The following is a 25,278-nucleotide window of genomic DNA, read 5'->3' on the forward strand; positions in this document are numbered from 1 at the left end:
CATAGAAAGGACAGTACATTTGTAATTTTACAAACAAGAACACAAACATGATTCTGTCACAAAAGTTGTGCTGATAGTCATCAGGGACCATAGGAATGAGTAAACCGAAATGGCAGCAAATATTCTTAAATCGTGTTGCACTCTCTCTATACGTACTACACTCCAAGAAATGTGCACAGCAAAATGCACAACTTAAAATATACAAACTATTTACAACATGTAAAAACAAAGGAACATTACAGGAATGTTTAGGCACATAAAATAAACTAATCAAAAGCACAGAAAATCTCTTTGACACCCAGAACATGCTGACAATGAAAAAAACATACAGGACTCTTAATGGGCCTCATTCACAAAACATGAGCAGAACAAATCTGTGTAAATTGTTCATAGAACCATTCAAAAATTTACATAAGAAGTTTTTTTTTTTTTATGATTTACAAAGAAAACCAATGAGTGTTCAGCTTGGCATGATACTACTATTATAAATCATAAACCTAAGATTAATCAAGATACAGTTATGGGGGCAAGCAGGTACATTTTCATAGACAATCTGAGAAAACAGAAACAAAGCTTTTAATTTACATGATTAGTTAAGATAACAAAGAGATATGTGCAATAAACAAATGTTATGTGTACATATACATATTAGTTCAATTGTACCAAACATTACACTTTATTTTTTGTTCTATATTATTCTAATAAGTAACAGCGAGTGATGCAAAGACATATTTGCTAATGAATAGGTGTTTTGAGACCAAGAAAAAGCATAGAAATATGATCTCAGGCCATACATTCTTAAATCATCTTTCTTGATTTCACTCAAGACTGAAATAGATTATATCAGATTTGTACATTATGAAGAGGGAAGGTGGGAATTGAAAAGTGCTTTAAAACAATAACAAAAATGGCCAATGAGCTCAACATCCTATTTAATGGGTAATATTTATCAGATCATGCGTAAATCTAGAATATCAAGAAAACAGAATGTGAACAAATGAAATCAAAGTGATGAAATGCACTAACCGTTGAGTCAAGAACTAAATCATTCACAATGATAACAAATGAAAAAGTGCATATCTGTTAGTGCTGTTGCCCTGGACAATTGCTAAAACGGCATCCCCAAAATGTGGGATATGTGAAAAACCTCTACAAATGCCTTGTTCTCCATGTCCACCTCAAATCTGATTAGCAAGACAGTCTCTAACGGTTCTATCTATTGTTTTGATCCAATAACCTTAGGAGAAATGTGCACAAATTTTTTTTTTTTGTGATTATATAATCTTATTAAATAGATTTATGGGCTAGGTCCATATGACTATACCTGCAGATTGCTCTAAACAAAATAGACTGTGTCTTGGAGAGAATCTTTTAGGGAGCAGTGAATGCAAAAGAAAATATATATATATTAAAAAAAACATTTCAACATAATTAAATGTACAAAAAGATTAAATACATTTAGCTTACAGCGACAGGGGCAAGCAATGTTACTTGTAATTAATGTAATAGTACATTAAATCACAAAGAGGAACAACCCAGAGGTAAGTGCCTTACTCAAGTCTAGGGCATCAAAGTAAGGTCCTTTCAGTACCTCTCCAGGCCACATGTTACAAAACTAATTGAAAACAAAAACTGATTGTAATGCTAGGTTAAGGTAGTTTCTATAGACCTATATTATTAGGTCAGTTCTTTGAGTTTGTTGCTCCAGCAGAACAGCTGAACACTAACAAGAGGCCAAATCAGAATTGATTTTTGTAAAATTTTCTCTTGGGGAAGCCACATTAACCCAATAATTTGGACTACTACAACAGCAATGCAGTAGTACTTGGATGCTTGATTTTAGAATGCACAGGCTAACTAATTTGGCAAGCCAAAGTGCATCATCGAGCACTACATTTGTACAGTCCTGGCCAAAAGTTTTGTCAGTGACATCAATTTTGTGTTTCGCAAAGATTTCTGCTTCAGTTGTTGATACACATTGTTTCTAGATTATTGCGACCAGATGCATTTTAAAATTATTACAAAAAGCTTTATTGGCCAAAGGATAAGAACCTTAAGCCAAACTTCACTGTTTTTTTGGTCTTGGCACAACATCATTTCACTAATCATATCAGCACATGGGAAAGTGTGAACAAAAACTAGTGAGGTAAAATTGCTCTATCATTTTGACTAGATTATAAGAGCAGACTGATTGTTATAAAAGGAGGAAAAAAGTGCATCAAATCATTGTGTTCTTGTGTTAGCAATGGTTACCTCCAAAGAAAGACGTGCAGCCATCATCGCTTTGCATCAAAATGGCCTTACATGCAAGGAAATTTCTGCAAAGAACATTGCACCAGAAAGAACCACTTACCAGATCATCAAGACCTTCAAGGAGAGAGGTTCAACTGCAGTTAAGAAGGCTTCAGGATGTCCCAGAGTGTCCAGCAAGCGTCAGGACAGTCTCCTCCTTAGGTGTCAGCTACGAATCATCTCATTACTAGAGCAGAGCTTGCTCAGTATTGGCAACAAGTAGGTGTGAGTGAATCTGCATGAACAGTGAGGCGAAGACTTTTGGACAAAGGCCTGGTGTCAAGAAGGGCAGCAAAGAATTCATTACTCTCCACGAAAACCATCAATGACAGACTGAAATTATGCAGGCAGTACAAGGATTGGACCGCAGAAGATTGGTGCAAAGTTGTTTTCTCAGGTGAAGCCCCCTTCCGACTGTTTGGGACATCTGGTAAATCGATTGTCCGGAAAAGAAAAGGTAAACACTACTGTGAGTCCTGTGTCATGCCAACAGTGAAGCATCCATGTGTGGGGTAGCTTTTCATCCAAAGGAGTGGGCTCTCTCAAAATTATGGCCAAAAACACTGCCAGGAATAAACATCGGTATTAAAACATCCTGCAAGAGCAACTACTCCCAACAACCAAGGAGCTATTTGTTGATGATCCGTGCATTTTCTTGCATGATGGAGCACACTGTCACAAGGCAAGAGTGATAATGAAGTGGCTCAGTGATCATTAGATTGAAATTTTGGATCTGTGGCCAGGCAACTACTCAGATCTTAATCCCACAGAGAACCTGTGGTCAATCCTCAAAAGGCAAGTGGACAAGCAAAGGCCCACATTGTTATCAACTCTGAGCACTAATAAGGCAAGAATGGATAACCATTAGTCAGGATTTGGCCCGAGCGAATTCCAGAAGTTATAAAGAAGGGTCATCACTGAAAATAATGACTCTTTGCATATATTGAATGTTTTTACCAATTAAAGCCTTTAAAACTTATGAAATACTTTTCCAGTAAACCATAGAAACGTGAAAAAATAATTACAAAATACTGAAGCAGCAAACTTTGCAAAACACGAGATTTGTCACTGCCAATTCGTTTAACCATGGCTGTTATACACAAATAATGCAATGACGCATAAAAAGTATTCCATAGTCTCCAATAGAAGTGCTGATAATGAAATCTAACATGTGAATCACTACTTTAATTCTCACACATGCATGATTGCTTAAAGATGGAAAATCATAAGTATTTGCACAGAGATCACATTGTCCTCACTGACAGAATTATAAAGTGCCTTTAAAATGCTTCAAATCATTAAAAGCTCTTGTTTAGCCAAAGGTCTGGCTGCTCGTAGCATCCGGAGATGAAGTTAGTTGAGTTCTTGTTTCATTAACAAGAGAGAACTCTGGAAAGTCTGTTCCTCCATGACCTCTCAAGCTAACTTGTCCACTTGCAATACTAAACTGTGAGGATATTCCAGATCGTGAGCTCGGGAATTGAGATCGAAAGTTCTGGTCGAAAGTAGCAATCTGAAATGTCTGACTGATGCTTTGCGCGTCTGTCTTTTTGGGAGAGGTTACTTGGTCGAGAAAGTCCTCCGTCGGTGAAACTGAGGAAGGGTTTGTCTCGTCACCTGAAAAGGAAAAGGAGTGTTGGGAATCTACTAAAAGGCTAAAGTTAGGTTTCTCCAATGTGGATCTCAATGGAGAGTTCATGCTTGGTCTGAACCGGGATGGGGAAGTGAACTGCTTCTCTGTGGAAAACAAAGGCTGGCCAGCGAGACTGGCACTGTCATTAACAAACGTAAGACTCTGGTTGTTCAGGTAGGTGTCGTTCTGACTGGTCCTTTCCAGAGCTTGCTGGAGAAACTTGGAATACTCATGCAGAAGGCTGGCCTTCTCGGCCGGAGGCGCTTGTGAGCTGGTTCCCAAAACCTCGTTGGGACTGCTCTCATCAGAAGAGTTGATAGAGATGCTGGATGTGACCTCGGTGTCCGCCACACTGAAGGAAATCTCTGCTTGCCCATTGGCCTTATTGGAGTAGTGATCGAGAAGCGTCTGCAGGACCTCGTCTGGAAGGACATTCTTCTCGCTATTGGACTTGATTTCCACGTTCAGTGTCTGAGTCTCAGAGAGGATTGTGGCGGGAACGGTCTCATCAACGACGCTCGCAGTTGCCTGAGTGACGGAGGGCTGCGACACGATGCTGCTCACGTTAAGAGCATAGTCTCGACTAGTGTTAGCCATGGTCGCCTGGAGGTATCGTTTCTTTTTAAGAAACTGCATGGCATCGTCATAGTTTGTGCTGCTCCCGGTTGGTTTTGCTTGTCCTCCTTGTAGGGTGTCAACCGACTCCATGTCAGGATTTGTCTCGACATCTAATAGGCCTTTGTTGTCCACAATCTCAAACGTGTATCTCGTTACTTTGCTCTCTTCGAATGAGGACAAGGGAGAGAGACTCTGGGACGGTTCTAGAGCCTGTTGTTTCAAACCTCTTCTGCTGGCGATTTTCTTCAGCACTAGTTTCGGAGGACTAATTATCTCATCATTAGACTCCTCCCCAGCAAGATGCCTGTTACCAGGCGGGGAATCAGGGAGCTCAACGGAATAATCTGTAACTACATACTCGTCCTTCACCTTGGTGGCTACAGCGTAAAGAGGAAGACACTCACTTTTGGCAAGTTGGTCTTCCGTCTTCTCCTCGTTATCAGCTTCAACCCCTTTGTCAATAATGGGACTTGTGAGCAAGACCCGACTTTTATCAGAGGTTTTCTGACGTTTCTTCTTGGGAAGGGTACATTCCTTGGCAGGAAAAGAGAAGCCCAAGCTCTCTGGGGTGCGAAGAGGGCCATCTTTGGCAGCTGCTTTCTGTACCTTCCTGTCCTTATTCTCATGGCACATTCGTCTGTGCTTCAGTACTCTGTCAGTTCTGGAGAAAAACTGTTAGGAAAAATATATAACATTATTTTTCAGCCTGTATAATGCATGCTAACATTTTAATTGCCTAGTATCGAATCTGATTTGCTTTGGACTGCCCTTACCTGATGGCAGTAGTCACACTGGTAAGGCTTCTCCCCACTGTGTGTCCTCTTATGTCTCTCCATGTGGTATTTCTGAATAAATTTCATTCCACACTCATCACAACGAAATGGTTTTTCTCCTAAAGGGGAGACATGACAGGCTTTTTATATACACAATACAAAAGAACAATTTAGGCAAGTCAAGTAGGTCTACTTTTCCCCCTGTCAAAGTATGCCTAGATTTGTTGTCTCAGTGTATAAAGATGTACCACAAAATAGGGACGTACAATGGACCACATTTATAAATAGATCATCGACATGTCTAACAATACCTTAGAGATAAATATAAATGACATTTCTTTTTTCCCACTGGTGTAATGTTTTTAATCCCTTTCTGCTTACCTGTGTGGATTTTTTCATGTCTCTGAAGCAGGTACTTCTGAATAAAGCGCATGTCACATTGATTGCACTGGAAAGGCTTTTCACCTGCAAAAAAGTATATTTTTGTACACCGTTTTGTTCTTTTATATGTCAATTATTCCCACAGGACCAGGACATTACACCACTTACCAGTGTGAATATAGACATGTCTTTGTAAATGGTAGTTTGTCCGAAAAACAGCATTGCAGTGCTCACAGACATGAGTTTTTGGGTTCTGGTGCCCAAGGGAGCCATCTTCATTAATAGTGAGAATCTATCAAGATGGAATACAGTTCAAAACTACTTTATCTTTCATGCCTGTGCTCCTTTGGAGCGTCATGTGTCCTCATATGTCCATTACACTGTATGGCTAACCAATGCCATAAAAAAAAATAACATTAGCCTTTAAATTAGTTTTGCACCACTGTTTTGTACTGTAACATATCCCTCACTTAAAGTACTAATAGCATATTGTTTCTTTATCAGTTGTATCTCAGATGCATTATATAAACCTTTGCAGGCGAGCGCTGCTTTCTCTTTTTTTTTTTGTGACAGTCGGATGGGTCCCTCCCCGGTTTCTTCTCCTTTTTATTCAGAATCAGTGAGTCTGGTACTTTCATCTCCTGCTTTATATTGACCTAACGAAAGAAGCAGCAACAACAAAAATCATTAATTAAATTTAATTTAAATTTAAATTAAAATAAAAGTTAAAAATTAGATAGATAGATAGATAGATAGATAGATAGATAGATAGATAGATAGATAGATAGATAGATAGATAGATAGATAGATAGATAGATAGATAGATAGATAGATAGATAGATAGACAAAGCTTGAACGGCTGTACACTTACTGGCATGTTGAGTGTATAATGTAGTTTATGGGAGATTCGCTGTGAGAAAGCTGGTTCATCCTGTCCATCATTTTTCACCGTCTCCTCATGCACCATCAGGTCATCATGGGATATCAGATCATGTGAGGTCAGGCCTCCACCTGCCAAGTCTTCATCATCATCATCATCATCATCGTCATCATCCTCTGCCAAAAGGGGATGATTAGCCAAGCTCCGTTCCCCAAGTGTCATATCCAAACTGCCTCTTCTTCCGCTTCCATCCACCCTTGAGGGTCCCAAACCTCTGGATGAGTGGTGAAGTCCCACAGGGCCACATTTCATAAGCATCCCCTCCAGCTTGTCATCAATGTTCATCGCTGAACGCTGGGCAGTTGAGCTGAAGCAACAGGAAGAGACAGGACCAACATAGGGATTCCAATCAGCAGTCAACACGGTTGTGTTCACAGCACTTCCCCTCCGTCGACCGGACTAAGAGAAACAACAAGCTTAAGTTTTAAGGCAAAAAAAAATTGCAAAAAATGTCCCCCTTTTGACAAGCAGCAGCAAAACCTGATGGTCTACGTTCTCCAGCATGTTTTGAGAAAATAGAAATATGTGACCTTTTCCAGGTTTAATTGAAAAAAAGAATGGATATTTTCAATGTGGTCTTAAACTTTTGGTCCCCAATGTTGGTCTAACTTATATGCACAATCAAGCAAAAAAAAAATTTTTATCACCTGCTAGGCAGAGAAGAAATGATAATAAACCCAATCTGACTTGACATGTCGTGAACAGTCATTGTCAGAATTTTCACTGGAGCATAAACTAATTTAATAGGAAGCATTCTTGCATTTTATGTCAGATTCACATTTTGATTTAAGAACAATTAAGATACAGAAAATATTATCGATCTAGCTGTACTGACACTATTGGATGAAAACAAAAACTTGAACTAAAAGTAGCTGAATAATCTTATTCTGTAGAGCTCTTTTATAGATAAATTGAAGTTGTTTCTTAATAATTGAAGAACTTTACAACATTGACACTGTCATTGAACTGAATTGAGCTGAATAATGACACTATTTTCTTCTGCAGTGCAGAGCTGCTTTATAGCTGAAATTGAAGTTTATTATTAGATGTTTAGGTGAAGAAGGAAAAAACTGAGTAGTAGCTACATATGCATTTGGCATGTCAATCATCAACCTAGACTATATCAATTACAAATAGGAACTAGATCAACGTATGATTTAAATGGTCCAAAAATGAGTTTAAGCTTTGTGCATACAAACTTATTCTGATATGTAAAAACTACAAAATAAACTGATAGTATATGACTGTTTACAGTGACACTCAAACACAACAAGGGTTTGCTTGTTGGCAGGCAATGTCACAGATACAGCCGAACTTCATTTGACATGAGGTTAATAAGACTACTGAATTGTAATTATGGCTTGATGTATTTCATTATATTAATGTAGCGTTTAAAATCGGCCTGATCTCCATCTCTATGCTGCCATTTCATCACGCACACAGAGACCGGACTGCAAACATTTTCACGGCTGATTGTCACGCAGACCCTCGCGAATGAAGAGTATACGTACCGCATGTGTTGTCAGTGAAGCGCTGGCGGCGGGTTCGAGACGCTCATGACGTGTTTGTCAAACTTTACTGCGATGCTGAGGCTAGCATGAAAGGCTAGCGAGCTACATTCCATCTGCAGCTGCGCAGCGGTGCATTGTGGGATCGCAGCGGACCCGCTCTAATGAGACTCTTACTGTTACAGTACTGTTTGAAATATATGTAACGCAATGTAATACATGTAGCTAATAATAAAGGTTTATGTAAATATATAAATGTATGTATTTATAATCGCATCAACATTTCTCTCGCCCTAGTATCTAAAATTTAGTTATTAACTCTCTACTGAAGCTACTCGTGTAAGACTGAGGAAAAAAAACCTTCCTGAACTTTCACCTGTTCAGACATAAAATTAATTCCCCTATTTATTTTGTAACATCTGTTAAATTTCATATTCACTTTATTTTAGGCCTATGTAACGCATTTTATAGCATAAACAAACTTTAACGAACTACTCAACCTTAACAATAACTTTTTCTTTTTTTTTAAACTTACAGAATCTGGAATCTTATAGAATTCAAAAATTAGTATTTTTTTTATTTAATATCAACAATCCCAGTTTCTGTTATTACGAAGTCTGAAAACTGCCAGTGCTGTAATAATTAGAAATGCCATAGGAAATATCATATCATAGGGGGAAAATGTAATATTGTAAAAGGACAATGGGGGACCTTTGAGTGAAAAAAGATGGGAACCATTGCCCTAAAATCATCTTGAAGTGAAAAAATGTTAATATGTGGTATTGACTCAATTTGTAAACAAGACACTTGATAAAGTCAGAAGACAGATAGTGTTCACTTGTTTAGCTTGTGTCAAACGGATGCCAAACCGTCATATCTTGCAAATTCAAACAAAACCAAGCGTCTGACCATGTCACTTGTATTCAGATAGGTCTGTGAGATCAAGTTTTTAGGCTATAACACACCACTAGAGGGAAGCATTACAGCCCAGATTCAAATAGAGAAGGAGATTCCTCCTGAGAAAATGGCCGAGGCAGCATTACTGGAATTTTGTCAGTTTAAATGATTATTTTTACCATTTTCAGCAGTACACTCTGCTGACATCTTAAGTTAAAGGTGATGTCTTATTTTTTAAATATGGTAACACTTTAGTTATTAACTAGTTGCCTATTAGCATGCATATTACTAGGATAATAGCTGCTTATTAGTACTCAAAGCACATATTTATGCTTTATTCTGCATGACCATATTCTACATTCCATAATCCTACCCAATACCTAAACTTAACTACATTACTAACTATCAATAAGCAGTAATTATGAGTTTGAGGCATAACATGGTTACATTTTACATTTTAATTAAAGGGGACAAAAGACAAGACAGTAAATATGACACTCAAGACATATGAAAACACAAGCCAAATGATAATGGGAATTTTTTATTATTTTTTTATTATTACCATTAGTGTTACACAATCAATTATTTTAACAGTATATACAAATGGTTATCTCTACACCCCATAAACCAAAAAATGAACCAAATGACCAGGGGTAAGGCTGAGTTACACATGCAACTCTAAAAAGGGGAAATTATTATATCCAGCCTTTCCTGTGACCTTCATATTTCTTTAGCCAGATTTCTATCAAAACATAGACCCACCCACTCATCATAACAGATGACAAATATGGCATTCATAGTGGACAAAGAAAATATGCAGAGTTAAGTTTTGAATAAGGCATAAACAGCATATTAATATTTCTCAGATGAACTGAACCATATAAAGGGAGGGGGTCAGTGGTTATAAACAGCTTAGTTTTTATGGCAGAATGTGCAGAAAGCAACAGACCAGCAAATTATGATGAATTTATGGGACTTTGTTTGCTGTATGGGCGTTAGGGTAAATTTAGTTTGCATGTGAATAAGACCAGTTACTTTTATTTTCGTAGGAAATTTGACTCTTGGTGTCCTCCGCGCCAGGTGATAAAGATCATTTAGCTTGTTCCACAGAAACTGGACATGTTCCAGATGTGGGAGACCACCATTATGGGGAGGGGTGTGGGCTATGATAAAAATGGAACTGCTGGATTCGCTGAGAATTTTTTTTTCCTCCCAAAACCCACCCTCATATTTTGCCTTGACAATTTTAATCTGTGCTTTTGTGTTTTATGGTTAACTAAAGAAGTAAAAAGATAATGGAAAAGAAAAAAAGGAATGATTTTAGCAAACATATTGGCATCAAAAAGCATAAAAATAAGAAGAAATTAAAAAAAAGATAAATTATTAAGAAATCATTCTATAGTTCAAGATGAATCGATCTTAATTAAGTTGTTCTTCTGTTTGTGTCTGAAGTGTTAAGTCATTAATTGTATGCAACCTTCACAAACTCTTGTGTAGGTCAAAATAGTGCAGTCACAAAAGTAACCAGATCTAAAATCTGGCTGGTGAACATGGAAATAAATAAAACAGCACCACATTCATTCATTATTTGGACTGAAACTAGTGTATGTCAATATTATTCAATACCTTTTTACACCAGAGCATCTGGTGCAAGAGGTTGACAAAAGTTTAGGATTGAGAGGAAGACTTTAGTCCCCAAGGTCAGTCTCTAGGAGTGTGTGCTTCTCTGGATTGACATCTCCAAGGCCTCCTGGTGTTCTGGTTGTCATGGCTGGAACCCTCACATCTTACTGAAGCACTCTTTAGCGTTGTTCCACACTTGAATTCCCTTAAAACAAAACATGCTTGTGTTTAATGCAACTATTCTACTTCTGCCTAATAAATAGTCTGATGAGTATAGAGACAGGGGTTTTGCTTGTTTTGCAAAAACAAAATCATTTTTTTATTTTGTTGGCACGGACCACACTTACCTTCTTGCACATGCTGATCTGCATGATGGCATAGCTGATGAGAGCCTCTCTGAGATCATGGTCTTTCTGCTCTTTGAACCTTTCAATGTCCACCCATGCACTTTTGACATACTCGCTACAAAAAAGACAAAGCTATTTTGAAACATTCTTGCCATGAAATGGAATGAAGCTTGACATGAGTGGTTATATCCTCAAATCAACATATTTTTAAGATCAACTCAGTTGTATAATTAGGCTGGTTTTGGGTTCACCTCTCTTTCACAGAGGCTGCAACAATATGAGCAAAGTATGTGCATATCTGTCCATTTCATAATTTTTGTGCAGCCACAGAATGAAAAGGCAGCCTCATAAACCCTGAATTTAAGTATAATAATAATGTTTTCTGACAACATTTACAGCTTTTTGTCATGCATATAAAGTGAACTGTACAGTAATCAAGCACATAAAAACGTATGATTAGTATCAATTATCTGCAATTTATTCTGAAACAGAAGAGCATAAAGTCAAGTTTCTCAAGGGTGATCTCGAAAGTACAATAATTCTGACGTGACCTGAAGACAGCAACAGAAAACCCTGAATCTGTGTTGTGCCATGATCAGAGGGTTTAATTCAGTTGTGTGCACTGCTTACTCGCATTCTGTTTTTCTTTCTTTGACCAGTTCCTCTCCTTCTTCAATCTGTGTCTCCAGCATTTTCAGCTTGGCCTCTCTCTGCTCTGGGGTCTCTTGTCCAAAGAGTTTACTGGTCATCCCCTTCAGAGAGAAGGTCCGTACCGTCTACACAGGAAAAGAAGTCAATGACACCTATTGGCCCGTAGTAAGCCTCACTCTTCCTCCCATGTTTATTGCAGAAAGCTGAAATATGGACTGTTTCCTCCCTTTTTTTTTTTTTTTTTTTTTTTCTTTTTTTTTAGCCAAGTGGGCTTAGTAATTATCCATATCAGCCAATCAGGTCAGAAAGTGTTATGCATGTCATTGGCTTTTTGCGCAGCTCAAATGTTTACATGTTAAATGTGCCATTGAGGTAATTCTTAGAAGGCTCTATCCACCCAAACGGCAAGCCGCACAATTTTAATTGCATAAAACTGTTAAAAACCCTCACTAGTAAATCCGAATACTTCTAAAGCAGAGGTGGCCAAACTTTTTACTACAAGGGGCCAGAAATCTAACTAACTAATCTAAATTTAGATTTGTTTTATCCTATACATTTCAAAGCAGAAAATAAACCAAATGTGTTTTATAATGGTCTCTATTTTTTCCCTTCCTCTTGTGACATGACATGGGCCTGAGTTGGAATAAAACCATTAAGACTTGCTGGAAAGTCCCTCATTCCAGACTCAAGAAGGATGATGTAGAGTTCTGTCTTTGAGAGCTGTCATGTGATTGAATTGACACTGACCCCAGTGGCGAGTTCCTCCCGCTGCTGTTTCTTAGAGATCAGATCCTGGGCGGCCATCTCCAGTTCAAACTGTGTCAGTTCATGCTTCCTACACACTGCCCTGTGAAAACACACATTAACCACAACATATACAAAATGAAACATAAAAGCAGACAATCTACTTGTTTCTTATGGAAATTGTTAAACTGAAAGCCTAGCTGACCTGCAGCGTGATCGCTTTCAGAAAAACCGGGCACTGATGGGGGATTGTGTAAATAGTGTAAGAAAGTTGCATATGTGTAACTTTATCAGCCAGTGGAGGCTATCGGCTCCAAGGAGTTCTGGGAATGGTGCAGTTTGAACAAAATGCACATTTCTAATCAACCTCACTGTTATAACAGCTTTTGTTTGGTAAACTTCAGTTCACGGTCCTATTATGCTTTTTTTTAAACATTTTTACAACTTTCTTTAGTGTGTAATGTTGCTGTCTGAGCATGAAAAAGTTCTGCAAAGTTCACTCCAAAGTGAGTTATCAGTAAGCACTGTTTCTGAGCTCCCTGAAATTCCTCGATTCGATTGTAGTCTTGAGTTTTCTTCCAGGAACGTTCAGGTCACAGTATATCTCATTTAAATAATTCTCGCCCAAGGCATACACAATAAAAAGGGGCTGGTTGAGTTGCATTAGTAGTGTGTTATGGTAAAGGCTGTCTCATTTGCAAAACATGGAAATGACCACAACACACTGTTCCAGCCAACCAAATCAGAGCACATTGTGAAGGAGGAGGGGCTTCAAGGAGTTACTGACAGTCTGGGAAGAGAGGTGCTACAACAATGTAAAATATGTGTCAAATAATGTTTTTATTGCTGTTTGGGGCAAACTTTCGTTTAGTTTTTTTATTCAAACATGAAATCTATTCTAGTAGACCCCAAAAACTTTAAATAAGACCAATTATGCCTTTTTCCAAATCTTGATTTTGAAGTTGGCATTAAATGTTTACAATTCTCATTTTGGGTGAACTCCCTCTTTAAGATAAGGACATTCAAGCAACACAAAATGAATACTGTACCTTACTGCGTCTGCATAGAAAAGGTATTCCTTCAGCTGGTCAGCGTAATGCTCCTCTTCCTCTAGAATATCATCTACAGAAGCAGCATACCTGTAACAAACAAAAGTGCCCGATAAAAGGGTAGTTGGCATATAACATGTCCATGAACTTTACCTGATAATGTCACAGATGTGTGTACACTACCATTCAAAAGAATGGGCTCAGTAAGATTTTTGTTGTTGGTATTGTGTGTTTTGCACTGATGCCAGGCTTGATCTTTTGTTATAAATAATCTTGTTTTTTGGTTCGTTTCCCTTAAATTCCAACTAAAAAGATAAAATCATTTAAGATGATGTACTTTTCATTTAAAATAACAGAATTACCCGAAATAGGTATTACTGTGTCTTATTTAATAAACCACTTTCTGTTGAGTTTCCAGGAAAAATAACTATAATGTTTTATATATACTGTGACCATGATATAATATTTTGGTCATACTGCCCACAACCTAACATCACAAACTGGCATTCTGGTAAAACTACATGTATTATCCTCTCTAAATCAGACGTAGAGCCTGTGGAACTAATGCCAAACCCGCAGCAGAGCCAGTTTGGGGTATTTTGAGGAATTTTTAGGAATAGGTGAGCGACATGATCCATAAAACAGTCTGACAGCTGCCAAATGTGGGCTGATGATGGACAGGTTGTTTCTTTCAATGCTGAGACAGACAAGCAGCGCATTGGGCTCTGACCTTTGACCTTTCTGCTAAGTATAGCAATCTGGAATCCATCAGAACATGCAGCAATACAAAACAAGTATAGAAACGAAAAGGACTGGTTAAAGACTCACTGAGGACATTACTGCAAAAGAGTCTCTTTTACAACATCCTCATCATAACGTTGAAAAAAATAATTATACAGCTAACTATTTTGGCCATGGCTCCCAGAGATTTACAGCACGGTCTGCCAGCAAAATCAAAACCCGAGCCTCCCAAGGGCTCATCTTTCTGGCTACTTGTTATGGGGGGGTCGTGAATGGAAATATGAGAGGATTCAGATCAATCTGGCAAATGTGTTTTACAGCTCAGTAGCAGAAGCACACACATGTAGAATCACAGGAAAGTCCTGGGGTGTATCATACAGCACTTCCCTCAATGAGCTCTTGGAGGGTAACGGGATCGTCCCAGGTAGGAGAAATACAATCAAAACCAGCTGCAATAAAATCTTGCACTAATCCTATAAAGATACATGAGAATGGCTCATAAAGCAGCCTTCATCTGTGTTGCGTGCGCTGTGAACTTACGCGTCCATGTGATGGCCGGCACTCTGCAGCCCATCTCCCATCTCTTTCTCAATGGCACTCCACTCGCTGTCCAAAACAAACAAAGACTCACATTAAACCACTGCAGCTGACCACAGCTACACAATCACAACCCAAAAGATTTACCCCAAAAATGCTCACAAAAACAGTTCACAGAGTACATTATAAAACATGCCTGAATCTTTCAAATCGAGGGTACATTATTGTGATTGTAACATTGTGAGATAAAAACTGGTCTATTCATCACACTGTATAGAGAAGATATGAAAAAACACAAACGCTTTTACTTTCACCGTTGATCAAATGAATCCTTGCTTAATTTATTTTTTCTTTAAAAGTAAAAAATGGTAGTGTACAGGGGACTGTTTCAATAGCTGTCAGGAACCTAAACCGTCTTTTTTGGGACCTCGGATAATGACACGCATGTAAACATGGTCATTATATGGAAAAACTCTTCATGTGTTGTAAAAATGTAAGCCATATGGGTTTTGACATGACATAAGTAAATAATATTAAACATATAAGTAAAATATAAAAGTGAACTATTTCCTTTAAAAGAAAATATTACCTAAAGACTCTTCCATAATTTCCATGCACTTTGTAGACTCCATATAGGCGATCAGCTGCTCTCTAAAAAAAAAAAAAAAAAAAAAAAAGGAAAAGAAAGAAAAAAATGGTTGAACTCTGTTAGTAATTGAATCTGATTTCAAGAAACAAAAAAAAAAGTTATAATAATAATAATAATCAACAAAACAGCTAATTTCATCTTTAGATTCATTCTATGATTCAAATGCAACCACGTATTTAATTAAGATTTATACTTTAGATCATTTGGGGAAAAAATTAAAAAGATTGCCTAAAATACTAATGTTTTTCTTTAGTAAAAAAAGAGTGCTTTCTAAAATGTACTAAAAGAATTGTTAATGAAATCATCAGAATCGCTTTCCTTAAAATTCTCATCCCAATTAAAAACGAATATATATGTTTGTTGGACTGAAAGGACTTTTTCTAATAGACTGAGCAGCATGTTCGGCTGTGTTGCCTTTGTTTACACTCACCGCCCGAACTCTCAGCAGCTGTGAAATAACAGACTGCAGCTCATCACCGTAGTGTTTCATTTCTGCAAATCTCCTGTGAAACACACACACACACAGGTCAAGCTTCAGGGTTAACAAACAGCACGGTCATATCTTCATGCATTTTATGACGATGTGTAACACGGTTTGCAAAAATAACTTACTTATCTGGGTTCTTCACTCTGAATGTGGCATTTAGAGCCTTTAATCTTGAATCGGCCTGTAAGGAGGACACAGGCCAAATGTTGACAGACAGATTGATGTTTGTTCAGATGGTGTAAAGCAGAATTACAGTCACTCCTTAGAACATTTTTTTTTAAACGACTGAGATCAGATAAACACTGCAATATGGCAATAATATACACTAACATAAAATACTGCTGCTCTTTCGTGTTTGATCCAGAACGGTCCAACAGACTTCCTGTGCTTGTTTACATAAACTACAGCATACTGATAACAGATTCCTCACCGCAGTAGCAATTCAGTCACTTCACACAATTTTTATTTGATATCAACACATATTTAGTCAGCTTCATATCAACATATGAATAGTGACCTATGGTGAGAAGCGATATACTGTATATAAACAACAGAGTCATGGCTAGAGGGTTAAAGAGAGAAAGAACCTAATGAACTGGAAAGTGCTGATATACCTTCGCCTGAAATCCTGTCTCAAACACGGTTTCCTTCCAACCATTTTCCTGTGGGGCAGAAAAAGGATGCAATTTCTGACACTGACAAATGGCATTATCAGCTTTAACTGTCAGTTAAAACATTTTTTTTTTTTTTTTAACAACGGAAAAATTCTGTCAATTTAACAAATTAATTTAGTTCAATTATTAAAATTCACAAATACTAATGGAATGTTGTGGATGGTGGGCCAGGGATAAGCTTACACTACCATTCAAAAGTTTGGGTCAGTAAGACATTAACACTTTTAATTAGCAAGGATAAATTAAAATGATCAAAAGAACCAGTAAAGACATTTACATTTACTTTCTATTCATCAAAGAATCCTGCAGAAAATGTTTCACGGTTTCCACAAAAATATTAAAATGTAAAAATATCAAAGACTGAAGTAATGATGCTGAAAATTCAGCTTTGACATCACTGGAACAAATTACATTTTAAAATATTTTAAAAACAGAAAATAGTTATTTTAAATTGTAATAATATTTCACAATACATATTTTTGCTAAAATACAGAGTATTAGTGTATGTTCAATAATATAAAATTATATATATATATATATATATATATATATATATATATATATATATATATATATATATATATATATATATATATATATATATATATATATACTGACTTTTAACTTCTTATAATGACAACACTTCATTTGAAACATTTTTCATTGGTATTGTACATGTGGCTAGGCCTGTCACGATTATGAAATTTGGCTGACGATTAATTGTCTAAAAAATAATTGCGGTTATGACGATTAATTGTCAGTTTTAGGGCTTTGACGATTAATTGTCTGTGTTAGGGCTTTGGCGATTATGCCGATTAATTGTCTGTTTTAGGGCTTTGTGCTTCATTCATTAAATAATTGTGATAAATTTAATCCTTTGTAAGTTATCATTTTGCAGTGTAAGATTACAGTTAACACCTTTAAATATTAAATAAATATATTCAATAGCTATGACAATTTGTTTATTAAACTTAGTGAGTGTATAAATCAGCAGCAAAAAGTAATTTTTGAAAACATCTGCACAGTAATTGAATAAAATCTAAACATGTTAATAAAAACAAATGTGCACAAATCATGATAATATGATACGCTTCAAAACAGAGTGGAACAAAGCGCGTATGCGCATCGCGGGTGCAGAATGATGTGCTTAATGCAACATGGAGTCACAGTGCGCAGCGCTGCACGAGTGCGCATTTAAAAGTTCACGGCACAAAGTGAAGAAATGACGAGGGCACAAATCCTAGTGTATATCAGTCCAACAGTTTATTGATCATTTGTTTCTTCAGAGTTTTAAACTCCAGTTATTGCACGTCTGATGCCAATTCATAGTCCTTGTAAAAAAAAAAAAAAAAATCATAGTCCTTGTGCTGTGTAGGCACACGGTAGCAAGCGAGTCATTTAGAAACAGCAAAACAACTCCAAAATAAAGTCATTTTATGCAAATCCACAGCCCTTTATCTACAGATGAAGCATTATAACGTCAATGTCACATTGGAGAAAGTTTTACCGTGTATCCTGTCGTAACCGCACGACGCGCGCTGTTTGAATGCTGCACGGAATGATTGTCAGCTGCAGAGTTTGAATGCTGAACGGAATGATTGACAGCTGCAGACGAGTTTGTGAACTTTAATTTAACAATGTAAATATACTACTGTCCCTCACATTAAGCTATGAAATGGCTTCAGATGACTTTGAATATGTTGCTGGAAAACGTAATTAGTGCTTGTCTATTTATTTTGGTCCATGACTCCCCCTTGTGCCATAGGCCTATAAAAGAGCGCAATAATCGCGGTTGTCTGAAACAATCGCGGTTAGATCAAATAATCGCGATCAGACGGTTATTTAATTATCGCGACAAGCCTACATGTGGCTACCATGTAATTAATTAATTTCAATTTCTACTAGGCTATTACTATTACTATTAGAAATAGAAATGAATTGATTACAAATCTAAGAAAAAAAAACATTTAATTACAAATTAATTAAATGTAACATTTAATTAGACATTAGGCATTAATGACAAATCTTTATATCAGAAGAACTTGTCCAGACTCTCTACCTCGGTGAGGAATGAATAGAAGATCTTGTCATTGGACAAGACTGGGTGTGAGGCCACTCGAAGCAGGAAGTTCTCTAGTCCAACCCTACGCCTCTCCACGAAGTCAGGGTCCATGTTGTCTGCTGTCAGCTTGTGCCAGACAAATTCAGCCTGTTGTACAAAGCATGAAATTACAGTGTATGAAGGCTATTTGTATTTACAAGCAGCAGTAAAGCATCTTGTTTGCATACCCGTTTCTCAGGCAATGGCGGAACCACCACAAATGGATAGGCAACTAGCAAATAGTTGCGAAGGAGCTCAAATTCGCTATAACGCCTCCAAAGAGAATCTGGGACAGGATTGGTCCCTTCTGATGCAGCATCCACAGGCCTAAAAACACAGAATAAATGACTGTCAGAAGTGGAATGAAACTTAAAGAAATGCTCATTTTAAATAGCCTTTCAATAGTTAGGTTTGGTATAAACATTGATATATACAGTAACGGTCAAAAGTTTGGAAACATTACTGTTTTTAATGTTTTTGAAAGAAGTCTCTTTATGCTCATCAAGCCTGCAATTATTTGATCAAAAATACAGTAAAAACAGTAATATTGTGAAATATTATTATGATTTAAAATAAAGTTTTTTTATTTTAATATACTTTAAAATATAATTTATTCTATTCTGATTTGATAGTTATTTTCAATGTATTAAACAGCATTTATTCTAAACAGAAATCTTCTCTTTATAGAAGTCTTTACTATCACTTTTGATCAATTTAATACATCCTTGCTGAATTAAAAGTATTAATTTCTTTAAAAAAAATGTTAGTGTACATTTTTACAAAAAAAAAATTATATTTTAAATAAATGCTGTTCTTTTTTTAACCTTTTATTCATCAGAGAATCCTGAAAAAAGTATCACAGGTTATAAAAAAATACTAAGCAGCAAAGCTGTTTCCATCATTGATTTCTGGAGGATCATGTGACACTGAAGACTGGAGTAATGGCGGATGAAAATTCAGCTTTCCATCACAGAAATAAATTATATTTTAAAGTATATTAAAATAGAAAACCATTAATTTAAACTGTAATATTATTTCACAATATTACTGCTTTTTCTGTATTTTTGATCAAATAAATGCAGGCTTGATGAGCACTTCTTTCAAAAACATTAAAAATAATAATGTCTCCAAACTTTTGACCGGTGGTGTACATCTCTTCAAAAATATTAAAAACACTTCTGTCATGAAATGTGGGGTTGGTTAACAGTTTAAGCTAATTTCTAAATAAAATTAATCTGACATAAACACAGTAGAGATCTATGAGGTTTCAAGTTGTGGTTCTAGTTTATGAAAGCAGTCATTTTAAGGGCCTTTTCAAACACATGCCAAAGGTTTAACAGTGCTGTGTACACTTGCAGAGTTCCCAGTGCATGAATCCATGACTCGAGTGCTGTTAATTTAGGAGCAGAACTCCACTAAATCACACTGCTGTGTAGGAGCATCTATATGAACTCTCCTAATTTAATTAAACATCTCTGCAGTGTCAGTACTGCAGTTCATATAGGCATGCCACTACTTTTTGATCAATGAATTTCAATGACTTTTCCAGCCGTTCCCTTTTATTGGACGACAAATAAAATAAAAAGGTTAGCCAATATAATGTAAAAATATACATATAATATAGCCTAAGTTCTAAGAAATGAATACTTATATTCAGCAAGGATGCATTTAATTGATCAAGTGACAGTAAAGACATAATGTTACAAAATATTTGTATTTCAAATAAATGCTGTTCTTTTGAACTTTCTATTAATCTACTCTGAATTTTTATCATCAATTTCCACAAAAACATTAAGCAGCACCACTGTTGATAAGAGTAAGAAATATTTCTTGAGCAGCAAATCAGCATATTAGAATGATTTCTTAAGAATCATGTGACACTAATGATGCTGAAAATTCAGCTTTGCCTTCACATGAAAAGAAATGCATTGTAAAACATATTAGTTATTTAAAATTGTAATAATACTACACAATATTCATATAATCACAGTATAATCATACTGACCCAATCTTCTGAACTATAGAGAACACAAATGCTCAACTTAAACAATTGTTTTACACATTATTTACAGTGTAAACTATTTTTTTTTTCTGATTGTTGGAGCCCTCAGTAATACAAATGGAAAAATGCAAAAAATTAAGAGATACAGAGAAGGAAATATACATTGAGGGGGGGAAACACTGAAGTGGGGAGACTTTGAAATAAGATCCTAACTTCCCAAGGGCTCCAGGGAAGAAATGGGAGCACATAATGTGCTCCACACTAATAATCCATGATGAAATCAAAGCACAAGGAAGGTGCGGATTGGCTGACAGGCATTCTCCACTCAGACTGTACAACTTTCCCCAAGATCAGTGGCACCGAACTGCTCTCTAAAGCCCACTGTGTGTGTGCAGTATGCCTTCCACATGGTGCTTACAAAAACACATGCTTCCTTTTATGGAAACGAGTAACAGTACAGCACTGTTAAGTTATCTCCATGTATAAAGAATCAATAAAGCCAAAAATGTTATGCTAATGTTAGCATCACGATTACTACTCTTCATATACTGTTAAGGTCAGGGATTTGAACAAACCCTTTAACCCTGAGTAACTGTAACATGTAACTCGTCACGTACCGTTTGTGCAACAGATATGAATGATACCTCAAATCATGCAGCCTGTTGAGCAGAGGTATGCTTTAACATTTACAAGCAATCAAACTTGTAATTTTCTTTGTGGGACAGTCAAATAGTCGAATAAACCCTGAAGGAGGGACTTGAGTCATATCTTTGCAACGACCCAGAAAACCCAAACAAACACATAGCAAGCAACATGCTAAAAACTGTTGCACAAACTGTAGAGCATGGTGCTAGAAACACAAAAGTCATGGGATCGATTCCCAGGGGATGCATGCTGGTAAATTGTAAAAAACCTTTAATGCATTGTAAGTCACTATGAATTAAAGTGTCTGCCAAATTTTGGAATCTGCTATTGGCCAGTATCACACACATGACCAGCGTCTGCAAATAGTGAGCCGACGTACAACCAAGAAGCGCTGCGCTGTTACACTACAGAGAATGACATGGAAGGGAAGAGATGGTTGAATAAAGTCATTATTTTTGGGGGGATTTGCGCACAAAAAGTATTCTCGTCGCTTGATAAACGTAAAGTTATTTCTTTATTTGAAAGGGGACAGTGTACATTAATAAACATTAAAACAATGTAAATGTACCCGAGTTAGCTCAAAAGTGCTAATTTTCATCGGTAGTCCCCACTGTACTCAGGTTGAGCCACTGTAGTCTCTTGGACTATTTTAACGATGTATTTACTAACTTTTCTGGGCTGGCAGATATCAATTACCTTGCAGCCTATGAAGGAGTGAGCCAGCTCTCAGATTTCATCAAAAATATCTTAATTTGTGTTCCGAAGATGAGCGAAAGTCTTACGGGGTTGTAACAACATGAGGGTGAGTAATTACTGACAGAATTTTCATTTTTGGGTGAACTAACCCTTTCAGTGTCACATGATCCTTCAGAAATCATTCTAAGATGCTGATTTGGGGCTTAAGAAACAGCATAGCAAATCCCTGGCAACCACCCACAACAGCAACTTTTTGCATGAACAATTTAATTAAAAAACTCAAAAATCTAGATCTGGGTGCTTTTCCATTTTTTTTTAGACGTACCAAAAAACATATTTGAAAACGTCTTGGTTGCAGGCAGTGATTTTATGATTTTTACCACTAAGTATTGTTTTCGAATCATGTGATAATATGTTATTGCACTCTGGCCAGCATGCGTGTTTGGCCCTGCTGGAAACACAGACAAAGCACATCTGCCTGAAGCGCTGACTCATCACCCTCTCCAGAATGACAAGTCCCTCTTTCCAACACAAAGCTTGGCGGGGTGACGGGGTCAGAGTGAGAGGTGAAAGTTACACTTCTGCTGCATATCACTTCCTGTCCAGTGGGATACTTCTGTTTTGTTTTATTTGATGTAGAAAGAACATGTTAAAGTGACAGACCCAGGCACAGGAAGAAGAGGTCTAGTGTAAACATTTAAGTAAAGAGAGGAAATCCGAATGGTCTCTACCAGTCCGGCTTCCACAGTTTCTGAGCTGGTATAGTGTGCCGTGACTCTTTGAGGTTTTGCAGTTCGCAATGCTAGTACAGCGCGAGCATAGTTCAGTCAGAAAGTCAATGTGTAAACTTACCTTATCTACAGCTGGTTATTCATATTCACAATGGGTAAAAAACATTAGTTTCATTAGCTCCATACTTCCAGCTGTCATTATAGGCACTTTGTTTACATATCTCTAAACTAACTTCATCCAAATCCCTGATCTTCATTATCATGTCAAGAAAGGAATACATGCCATACTTGTAGGGTAGGATTTACATGGCTTCTAGCCTCCTTTAAAGAACAAGTATTTAGTTAATACTTTTGTATAGTTTTGGCTTAACCACAGAATAAATGGTATATGTGGTATATATGTGGTATAATGGTATATAACCACAGAATAAATGGTATATGTCAATAGAAACTTCATATACATGTTATAATTCATCAGTTGATGATTGGATTGAGGCAGATCTTAATGCATGCTTGCAATCGATTGAAAGAAAGGGGCAGAGTTTATGCAGAAAAAAATGATTGGAGAAGTCCTGCATAAGTCACCAGAGATAAGTCTATCATTTCACTGGAAGATCAAGTTATGACATTGAGATAAAAAATTACGGGAGCAAAATAAATAAATAATAAAATGTTCATAAATTAATTGTTCACAATAAGATCTACAACCTGAATTTTAGACAATAGATTTAATGATGAGTCGTAGCACTGTGAAAGGGAAGTGTCTTACCGTGTCTCTATAAGATACACTGTATAAGTCTCTTGCATGTTGACAGCATTCTTGCCGGTCCTCTTCTCTGCTTCAGCTACACTGATCTCCATCTTCTTCAGAAGACTTGTCCCTTTTTCAACCATCTGTAAAATTTGATCCAGAAAAGCACAATGTTTAATATGCATGTTACACCACTACAGTATCCTTATGATATTTGCAATGCAAAAAAAGCACAGGTATTTCTACGAGCTGATTTCTCTCATGTTTTGACATATTTCCTGCTGAGTCAGGAAGTTTGGACACATTAATGCACTCATCCTTTTTCAAAACATCTGTTCAGAAGTGTTCACAATGTTTAGGTTAAATCTCCTGCTTTCATTTTCAACTTATAGTTTTGCTCAGTATGGGTAATCCCCATCAGGTACAAAAATAAAGTCATAATAGTATTATTATTAATATAGACAATGAATTTATGAATGATTGAATTACACAGGATGGTTTCAAACTGACTTTCAGCACCATGACAGACTAAGGTTTAGTTTCATAAAAAGAAAACCAAATTAAAGGGTACATTTGTGTTAAGAACATTGTAGTAATAATTTGATTAATTTCTTAAAGTCTAAAATTATGCTATTTAAAAAAAAAGATAAAATATATTGGACATATTTTGTCCCATATTTCAAGCATCAACGCATTACGAAATTCGAGTATGAAACAAGATCTAACAATTTGTTGATATAACGCCAATCTACTGACTTGAAAGTGAATCAAGGATGCGGACTAACACATTAGATAACTGGGTGTTTACAAACTACGTGGCAAAGGCTCTTCATTGACAACAAAGTAAAGCTACTTGTGTGGCTTTATATAATTATTGTTTACATAATTCATAAACACTGTAGTAAAAAAGTGCAACTGTTACTGGCTCATGTAATGTGTTCGCAGAACCTCATGATATTTTAGCAATATTGGGCATTCATGAGCCAAAGCAGAACACTGCCGTCCCGCATATATCACGCGCTCGCACGCGCGACATCTAACGTTACAAATCAGCATAAATTATCGGCCACCCCGCATAAAAAGATTCTGTTACGGGCATTACCGTGTTTTTTAAGTTGTTTTCCGACTCCGAAGGAGTCAGATCTGTGTTTCCAATCACCGCTATATCTTCGCTTCCTGAATCCGCCATGGTTTGCCCGTCTCGTGCTTGCGCATTGGCCACTTTCACTGTTTCACAGCAAGTATGTGCGCGTGCACGCGCGCGTGAAATACAGATACCATAGATAGACTGTAAAAAATGCAATAAAATAGCACGTATGTTCTAGAAAAATTCATTCTTTTGTTGAAATTATTAATATTAATAAAAATGTGACTGATTAAATGGTGTACGGGTAATATGTCTCTTTAACTTTAAGATGATTTCAGCGGATTATTTTTCCTACTTTACCTGAGAAAACAGTTCGAGCATTAAGCATTTCCCAACTGTGTTCAAAAGTCTGTCATTATCACGAAATTATTTGAATATAGCTATTTACATTTTGTTGCATCGTCACGACAAAAGTGCGGAATCTGTCAGTTTTGTATGGCTTAACTTTTGTGAAAAAAAAACATATAGGCTTAACATAGGCATATTATTATTATTAGAAAGAAAGAAAGAAAGAAAGAAAGAAAGAAAGAAAGAAAGAAAGAAAGAAAGAAAGAAAGAAAGAAAGAAAGAAAGAAAGAAAGAAAGAAAGAAAGAAAGAAAGAAAGAACTTAAATTGTAGTGCTTCTCACAAGCTGGACTGTGGTTCATTGTTCCCTCTGTA

General features: G+C 36.6%; 2 protein-coding genes across 2 annotated transcripts; both read right to left on the bottom strand.

Moving 5' to 3' along the window:
- Nucleotides 1–1,276: 1,276 nt before the first annotated feature.
- On the bottom strand, nucleotides 1,277–8,308 carry znf148 (zinc finger protein 148). Its single transcript, XM_081368356.1, has 7 exons — nucleotides 8,149–8,308; nucleotides 6,569–7,036; nucleotides 6,228–6,353; nucleotides 5,866–5,989; nucleotides 5,698–5,781; nucleotides 5,317–5,435; nucleotides 1,277–5,215 (listed from the first exon to the last, which is right to left on the bottom strand). The coding sequence occupies exons 2-7, from the start codon at nucleotides 6,920–6,922 to the stop codon at nucleotides 3,605–3,607; spliced, it is 2,418 nt and encodes an 805-aa protein (XP_081224482.1). The 5' UTR covers nucleotides 6,923–7,036; nucleotides 8,149–8,308; the 3' UTR covers nucleotides 1,277–3,604.
- Nucleotides 8,309–9,487: 1,179 nt separating this feature from the next.
- Nucleotides 9,488–25,277, bottom strand: snx4 (sorting nexin 4). The gene is made up of 14 exons (XM_081368492.1): nucleotides 24,573–25,277; nucleotides 23,489–23,613; nucleotides 18,834–18,972; nucleotides 18,604–18,753; nucleotides 16,485–16,532; nucleotides 15,996–16,051; nucleotides 15,814–15,886; nucleotides 15,324–15,385; nucleotides 14,738–14,803; nucleotides 13,457–13,546; nucleotides 12,411–12,510; nucleotides 11,643–11,788; nucleotides 11,013–11,127; nucleotides 9,488–10,870 (listed from the first exon to the last, which is right to left on the bottom strand). The coding sequence occupies exons 1-14, from the start codon at nucleotides 24,657–24,659 to the stop codon at nucleotides 10,823–10,825; spliced, it is 1,305 nt and encodes a 434-aa protein (XP_081224618.1). The 5' UTR covers nucleotides 24,660–25,277; the 3' UTR covers nucleotides 9,488–10,822.
- Nucleotide 25,278: the final 1 nt, after the last annotated feature.

The sequence above is a fragment of the Scardinius erythrophthalmus genome (assembly GCF_964197995.2).
Source record: "Scardinius erythrophthalmus genome assembly, chromosome: 6".
NCBI classification, from domain to species: domain Eukaryota; kingdom Metazoa; phylum Chordata; class Actinopteri; order Cypriniformes; family Leuciscidae; genus Scardinius; species Scardinius erythrophthalmus.